General features: G+C 48.0%; 1 protein-coding gene across 2 annotated transcripts in view; it reads right to left on the reverse strand.

Annotated features, from left to right (window-relative positions):
* The window catches only part of LOC108305659 (phosphatase and actin regulator 2-like), a 239,032-nt gene extending 233,817 nt beyond the window's left edge, over positions 1-5,215 (reverse strand). For both annotated transcript variants that reach the window (XM_017530385.2, XM_017530386.2), the window contains exon 1: positions 4,767-5,215. In XM_017530385.2, the coding sequence (XP_017385874.1) occupies positions 4,767-4,983 (217 nt within the window). In that variant the 5' untranslated portion in view covers positions 4,984-5,215. The remainder of the gene's footprint in view (positions 1-4,766) is intronic.
* Positions 5,216-8,640: the final 3,425 nt, after the last annotated feature.

Raw genomic sequence — 8,640 nt, forward strand, 5'->3', positions numbered from 1 at the left:
AAAGAGATCCTGGATTTGCTGTTGCCTCTATACCTGTATATATCAGGGCATAGGGATACTGAAGAGATGAATCAGAGTAATAAAAAGATGAGACGGTACTTGCACACTAAGCTAATGATGTGGTCCATGCACCTATACTCCTTTTTTTTTTTTGGAGGTGGCTCAGATGGTTCTCGGATCTAGGCAGCCCAATGTGCAATGTGCAAGACTATGCGTCATCACATGAGAATAATCAACATCTTTTGGTCCTCCCTACAGCCCACACAGGTCCAGAACAGCACCTGGAACCCAGTAGGCCGACAGCGAGTACCTGCCGAATCCTTACATGGTCTGTGCCCTGCGCTGTGTGTCTTCAGGTTATTTACTTACTAAACACTGGGCTTATCAGAAGAGCACATCAGAAACAACTAAAGTTATCAAAGTTCCTAATACCGAACAGGATTGGTCTAAAACTTAAGGGAATACCTGACCATATACTATGGGAAACCTGTTTCAAGATTTTACTCTAAAAATTGAGTTTGACATCACTTTATTTACAAAGAAATACTGAATTTTAAAAATCCAAGGCTGGGAGCAGCGGCACGTTCCTATAACATCAGCTAATCAGGAGGCTGAGGCAGGAGGATCCCTTGAACCTCAGAATTTGAGGCCGCAATGCACTGTGGTTGTGCCGGTGAATAGCTATTGCACTACAGTTTGGGCAACACAGCAAGACTCCATCTCAAAAAAAGAAAAATAAGTTCAGGACTTTTGTTGAATTCTGGAAGTGTGAGTTCAAAAACCATATGGCAAAATCAATCTGCATTTTTATAAATTCGATAAAAGAGTTTATTCATTAATTCCACTGTTATTTCAATTTTAGCTTTAATAATTACTTATTTGAAATTGTTTTTTAACTTTTTTGTGTAGATTTTGAAATATAAACCTGGCTTGGTTTTTTTTTTTTTTTTTTGATAAAGCACATGCATTCTTATGTTAAAAATTCCTTAAGCCACAAGTTAAATAGAATCCCTTGAAGTCTGAGACACTTTTCTTGATGAAAATCTAGTAATAATCTAGTATAGTCAGGGGAAGCCAATTCTCTTGAGGTATCTTCACAGTATCTATCAACAGTGCTAGCACAGAACAGGTCTTTAAAAATATATATTTAGGCAGGCATGGTGGCTCACGCCTGTAATCCCAGCACTTTGGGAGGCCAAGGCAGAAGGATCACAAGGCCAGGAGATGGAGACCATCCTGGCTAACATGGTGAAACCCTGGCTCTACTAAAAATACAAAAAAGTAATTGGGTGTGCTGGCACACGCCTGCAGTCCCAGCTACTCGGGAGGCTGAGGCAGGAGAATTGCTTGAACCCAGGAGGTGAAGGTTGTAGTAACCCAAGATCACATCACTGCACTCGAGCCTGGGCAACAGAGCAAGACTCTGTCTCAAAATAAGAAAAAAAAAAATATATATATATATATACACACATATACATTTAGTATTATACTGACTGATCACAGCAGTGAGCAAGTTTTTAGAGGCTGAGTTCCAGGTTTTTATTATTCTTTCCTGGAAAGAGGATGGAGGGGGAGCTGTGTTGGGGTAATGGTTGCAGGTAGGGGGTTGGGGTAATGGTTGCAGGTAGCAAGGATGGTAGGTGGTTCTGGAGGGAGCTGTTCTCTGGCCGTTCTTGGCAAGCACTGTTTCTTCCCCTTCCTCTTCTCCCTTTCAGGCCACTGTTACTGCAAAAGGTGATTTCCTTTTCCTCTCAACACTATTCTAAGGACTTATAGCAGGGAGTTAATTCATGATTAGAAATTATCCCTTAGGAAGAACATTTGACAACTAGCTGGAATCAAAAATAGGAGTGAAGAAGGCTGCTTGGGAGGCTGCAGCAGTAGAAGAGGGGTTGTAGCAATAGGGATGTGAGAAGATACTAAAAAACATTCTTTAACCTTATGCTTGTACCACGGTATCACCACACATACGGCAGCAAGCTACAGGACAGCGGTCTCAAACTTTGCTACTCATTAGCATCATCCAATGCCCGGGCTGCACCTGATGCCAATTAATCAGAATCCCTAGGTGTGGAACCAGCCACAGGTTGTTTTGCTGTTATCTCCCCAAGCAATTCCTATGTGTAGCCAAGTCTGAAAGCCCACGTGGGAGGGTAGCACTTCTCAAACTGGAAGGTATCTAAGAACCTGGGGATCTTATTAAAATGCAGATTCAGATTAAGCAGGTCTGGGCTGGGGCCTGAGATTCTGCAATGAGGCCACAGATGCTGGCTGTTTTGGCAAAGCCACATATGACCTTGCTCTCAGTGCTGCCTCTGCGTGTGCCCAGAGCTTCTGGGGAAAGGCTGGAAATGGGGCTACTATAGTGTCAGGACAAGGGAATGTTTTTACCAGGTATGTAACCTTCTTATTGTGCCTCTAAGATAATTCAGAGATCCCAGCACGGTCATCTTGCTGATTCTCGGATCCATCCTGCATGGCCTACTGAGGCTGCCGAGGCTGTGGGGTAGTCGGGGGAAAACACGCTGCGTGTCAGTGAAAGACCTGCTCATTCTTTTTCTCTCTGACTCTAAAAGCAGGGAGCTCCTGATCACATTTAGTCTGCTCTTAAAGGGATCCAAGGCTCAGTTCTGAAAATGAAATCAGTCACATGAAAGTTCACTCTTCTACACGTGTGTCAGCATCCTGTGACACAGGAGACAACTGCGCTGAAAGGTGTCACTTCCTAGCATCCGTTAAGAGGACACAGAAAAGATGAAGAGTCCTTGGAAGAAAAATAATTTCATAAATTGGAGCCCACGGTTCACAGGATGTACACTCGGCACACTCAGATTTTAAATGTCTTTCCTATCCTTTTTCAACACACAGGCCATGATTTCCATCTATGAAAATGAAAAATGGTGATATAAGCTATGTTTTATCTACAATCACCAACTGGATGAACTCTCAGTGGTCTCTTTAGAGTCTCTGAACAGTTAATCTTTGTAAAAATCAATCAAAATAATCCATGGCTCGAGTTCAGTTTGGCCAAGACACCGAGAGCAGGTGGTAAAAACATGTTGGGACTCAACGCTTTCCACAATGCAAATTCAGAAGAAGGCTCTTTAGGTAAATCCTGTGATCAGTATCCCACTACCTGCATTTTAAGAGTTCTGACTCGTTTCATCCAATGCGATCTGCAATGCTTTTGAGGTGTTTCAAGTACACATGTTGGGTGGCAAAAACAATATGATCAGAATAAGAAGACAGAAGGTTATGGTGAGAAAGAGAGTCGGCCAGCTGAAGCGGAGTTAGAGGCATGGAAATGTGCTTTTTTGAACAGGAAGTTTTAGGTGAGGTTGAGTTAGAGCCCAGAGAAGTCCTGATCCCAGAGCACAGAGACTGAAAACCTTGGCAGTGGTAGGCGGTACTGCGCACATTCACTCCGGCAGGGGCTTTTGCTGCTATAGGTAGTTATGCTAGCTTTGTTTCTAGATTCCCAGCTCCCATGCATCCTACATAGATTGCACATCACAAAACTGGTGGAAACTTGACACATCTGGTGAACTTTCTAAAAACAGTCCTACAGTTCTTAGGCTAATGCCTTGTTCAAAAGCAGCTTAAAAATGATGATTTAATCCGCATAAACTCCCGATGCGGTAGTACCATACTATCATTACCTCTCTCAATACTGTGATAGGAGAGACAAGGTTAAGTGATTTGCCCAATGTCACACAAAACGGCTGACAGCATCGGCCTCTGCTGAGTTCCTGATTCTGTCGGTACCGGTACACTGGGCACAGGGCAGCCTCTGAGGACGCAATGGGCTGGTGCTAGTGCAAAGGGGGCTTGAGACTTTTTTTTTTTTTTTTTTTTTTTTGGTGAGACAGAGTCTCACTCTGTCGCCCAGGCTGGAGTACAGTGGTGTGATCTTGGTTCACTGCAACCTCCGTCTCCCGGGTTCAAGCGATTCTCCTGCCTCAACCTCCTGGGTAGCTGGGACTACAGGCATGCACCACCACAGCAGCTCATTTTTTAAATTTTTAGTAGAGACGAAGTTTCATTATGTTGGCCAGGCTAGTCTCAAGCTTCTGACCTCGAGTGATCCGCCGGCCTTCGGCCTCCCAAAGCGCTGGGATTACAGGCGTGAGCCATCGCGCCTGGCAGAGGCTTTTTCAAACATCTAAAGGATGAGATGCACAAACAGCCCGCCAAACTCTCCCCTGCTCTCCCCGTCAACTGCATGGGTTTTTGCAAGGAGGTAAAACTCATATCCCGGGTCCTCTTTCCAACAACCCCAAAAGGAGTCTTTCAGAACTATGAGCAGTTGGGAGGCCTCCCAAGACCTGCACTGGCCCCAGCCCACGAAGTGAGGGAGCCGCACCCTTCCAAGGGACAAAAGTCGCGCCGAAAACCTAGAAGGTTCCTCTTTCTGCTGGAAAAGCGTCGGAAGCTGAGCTGCGGTGCTGCCTGGCGCCGCGGAGCCGAGCGGGAGCGCTCCCCACCCAACCCAGGCTGCACACTCGCCCCGCACGGCGCGCGCCCACCCGAGCGCACCAAGCGGTCGCCTGCTTTTAGCATCTTCCGCCGAGGGTCGCCGAGCCCCGGCAGCCGAGAAGGAAGCGGCAGTGTGGGGAGTTCAGCCTCCGCCCACCCCTGTCTCTCACCCCACCCCGCCGCCAGCCTGCCTGGCCAGTGCCCGCGGGCGCCCCTGGCTGGCCGCGTCACCCTCGCGGCCACCTGCCCGCGGCCGGCCCTCCCCGGCCAGCGCCCCGAGCCGCCCTTACCTGAGCCGGAGATGTGGACCCGGAGCGGGCGGCCCCTGCTCGAGGACGAGGAGAGGTCGCTCTGCGAGCGGCCGCGGGGGCTCGGGTCCCCGGGCAGCCAGCGCAGGGCAAGCGCCGGCGGCGGTGCTGGCGCCTCGGGCTCGGGGACTGCGACCGCCGCCGCCGGCCTTGCCGGATCGTCCGGGGACCCCGTGGGACGCGAGCCAGCCTCGGCCATCGACTCCCGGCGGCGGGGCCGGAGCACCGGGTGGGGCCGGCGCCGAGGGCTGCGCTGCCCGCTGCTGCCGGGCTCTGCCCCGCGCGCCGCAACCCCGAGGCAGCGAGAAGGGCGGGGAGGTGGACGCCGGGCGCCGAGGAGCCGGTACAGAGGGCGGGAGGAGGAAGAGGACAGAAAAGTTTGCACAGGAAGGAGCCGCCTACAGCCGGCTCTCGCTCCAGCGGGCGCTCGGAGCTGGGCCGCCCTCGGTGCCCGCGAACCTGCCCGGCTGCTCCGCCCCCAAGCCCCGGTCAATGGCTCCAGGCAGGATGGCAGCAGGGTGTCCCCTCCACGGAGCCCTGTTCACCCAGCAATCCAGCCGCAGAAAAGCCGAGTTTGGGCTTCAGGAGCTCGGATGCAAGGTCAGAGCTAACAATATCATTTCCATTGTGGTGGGTGGGGGTGCCATGTACACAGACGTGAGCCCCCCTGTGATGGAGCAAGAATGATCATACCTGGTTAACAGATAGGAAACTCCGGCGTGAAAAGGCATTGCACTTGCCGGGTGGGTTAGGGGCAGTTTCTGGAGTCCCTTGTAAAATGAAGCCTAATGCCCTTCCCCAACCCCACCCACACCCCTTGCCCTCAAAGCCCACCTCTACCTCTCACTGTTGCCCACATCCCTGGGTATCCGTCTACTAGGTGTAGGGAGCAAAAAATAGCTTCCCTCCACCCTTCTAGGTTCTTTGGCTGATCTATGAATTAAATTGCCATAAGGCAGATTAACAGGACAAAGAAAACCCATTTTAATTACCAGCATTCACACGGGAGTTTCACAAAATATGGGGCTCAAAGGGTCAGATGATTGAAGCTTGTATAGCATCCCGAGTTACAGAAAAGAACAGGATTTTGGAGCTTGGGGTGGGCACAGGTGAAGTTATGGGAGAGTGTGGGGAGAAGTATATAAAGAATAAAAGTCTCTTGTGCAGATTTTAAAAAGCTGATCAGGTAATAAGGAGTTGTTTTCTAGCAGAAGAACAAGTGATAGTCTGTCTGGGCCTGCCTTGATCCCAGATTTTCCCATTCCTGACAGATGAGCTCCTTTTAGAGGAATGATGGAGTTTTGCTCTTGTCTCCCAGACTGGAGTGCAATCTCTGCTCACTGCAACCTCTGCCTCCCGGAATTCAAGCTGTTCTCCTGCCTCAGCCTCCCAAGTAGCTGGGATTACAGGTGGCTGCTACCACACCCAGCTAATTTTCATGTGTGTGTGTGTGTGTGTGTGTGTGGGTGTGGGTGTGTGTGTATATGCATATATATATATATATTTTTTTTTAGTAGAGTCGGGGTTTCACCTTGTTGCCCAGACTGGTCTCGAACTCCTGACCTCAGGTGATCCACCTGCCTCAGCCTCCCAAAGTGCTGGGATTACAGGCTGGAGGATCTGTCTTTAGGCAGATAAAAGGACGTTCAGAGAAAGCTCCTTCTTGCAGTTGCTCTTCCCCAAGCACCCTCAGTTTAAAGTAACCAGCCTGCCAAAGCAGTATATTCCGGGGCAGCATTTTCTGAACTCCTTCATAAGTAAATACTCAAAGGTCATGTTTAAAAGGCCAGTCTTCTGAGAACCAAATAAATATCATGGATTTGATGTCTGAGTCAATGCTTTCTAACGGAAAGACAGCTGCATTGATTAGAAATATCTTAGTTAATGCTACACCTTGTAGGATTTTGCAAAATGTACAGTGGAGATTATGCTGATTCAGCTGGTGATTTCAAAACCTAGGCTTTCTCAGTTTTACAATTAGGCCCCCAAGTTGTGACTTGCCCAGAATTAAAAGACTGTAAGTCAGGCTCAGGAGTCACCAGTCCTCTGAAAGTTCGTAGCAAAGGAGGAATATCCCTGGGTTCACCCACAGACCATAGATAGCCAATGGGAAGAGGTGGAGATATGGGGGAAAAGAAGGAATGGCGCTAGCAATTACTCCTGTTAACATGCACACCCCTATTCTACATGCTATGTCAGGCATTTTGAGCATATTATATCATTTAATAAGAGAACAAACCTGATCAAGAAGGTAAGAGAAAAGACGAACAAAAACCAGGAGTGCGTGCTAGACAAGCACACTCATATGCACAAAGCCCTTAGTAGCAACTAGGTCATGATACACACACACACACAGAGCTCGCCCTTGATTATTTAAAAGGGCTTTCCCCTATAATTCTCATAGGAACTCTGTAGGGAAGATATGATTATTCCATCTTTGCTGCAAAAACTGTCCAAATACAGGCCAAGCACGGTGCTGCGAAACTGTCCAAATACAGGCCAGCCACGGTGCCTCACACCTGTAATCTCAGTATTTTGGGAGGCTGAGGTGGGAAGATCCCTTGAGGCAAAGAGTTCAAGACCAGCCTGGGCAGTGTAGCAAGTCCCCATCTCTGTAAAAATAAAAAATAAAAAAAATTTAGTCCAGCTGGTGGGGCAAGCCTCTAGTCCCAGCTACTCGGGAGGCTGAGGAAGGAGGATCGCTTGAACCCAGGAGTTCAAGGTTACAGTAAGCTATGGTCATGCCACGGCACACTAGCCTGGGCAACAGAGCAAGAGGCTATCTCAAAATAAAATAAAATAACAAAATTAATAAATCTGTCCAAATACAGGTCTCTTTTCACAAAGTCAGCCAACGTTGTCTGGTCTTGCTCTAAGTATTTTCTACTAACGGTCCGTTTAAATGTATACTGCTCCAAATGTTGCCTTACTTTCTTTATATCTTGTGTAGTTTCTGACAGGAAAAAAGATATCTCTGCCTCAGAGAATTAGCTATGCATTACTTTAGACAGTAGGTCATCGATAAGATTGAAAGCGTACTGAGATGGATTTTACAGTTACCCCAAATAACCAGCATTAGATTACAATGGCATTTCTCAGCTCCATTTGCTTTCTATTACCTGGTGGTGCTGTCTGTATTCCATCAGTCCACTTCCCCAGCAGGGAGCTCCTCCCTTGCAAGCTCCCTTCTCTCTGGGGCACACATGCCAGTTGCCTATGCCTGGGTCTCACCCCAATTTCCTCTCCCCATTGCTTACAACATGAAAGCTCACACATTCTTCCAGACCACGTGCTTTTTCCTTCTCTGGTTAATTTCTGTGTCCTCTCTTGTCAAGATACATAAAAGAGGAATTAAATGCTTTTGAATACAAGAAGTGTTCTCTGACTCATTTTTCAGTTATTTAGCAATTCATCATTTCAACTTTTATTAGATAATTACATCTTTGAGTGTCTTTGTTGGGTCAGGCACTGTGCTAGGCTCTCCATATCATCAAGGAACCTCTCAGCCCTATATTACTCCATTCATTTTCCCATGACAGTCAATCTTCTAGAGAGAGTAGCATACACTCTAGAAGCTATTGCCATGTTCTTACAGTCCCCCTTCCCCATTCATCCCTCTACCATCTGGAGTATGACTTCTGCTTGCCCTACTGCATGGAGCTGCTTTGGCAAAGATCACGTCTGAGCAGCTCGTTGTCAAATATGCTGGGAACCTCTCAGGTCTTACTTAATCTGATGCCTTCTGTTGCTTTTAATACTCTCCATCACTCACTCTTTTTGTGAACTCTGCTTCCCTGGTTTCCAGGACACTCATCTCCCCAAGTGTTCCTTCGGCCTCTCTGCTTTTTCGTTACCG

The sequence above is a fragment of the Cebus imitator genome, unplaced genomic scaffold (genome assembly GCF_001604975.1).
Source record: "Cebus imitator isolate Cc_AM_T3 unplaced genomic scaffold, Cebus_imitator-1.0 Scaffold65, whole genome shotgun sequence".
Lineage (NCBI taxonomy): Eukaryota > Metazoa > Chordata > Mammalia > Primates > Cebidae > Cebus > Cebus imitator.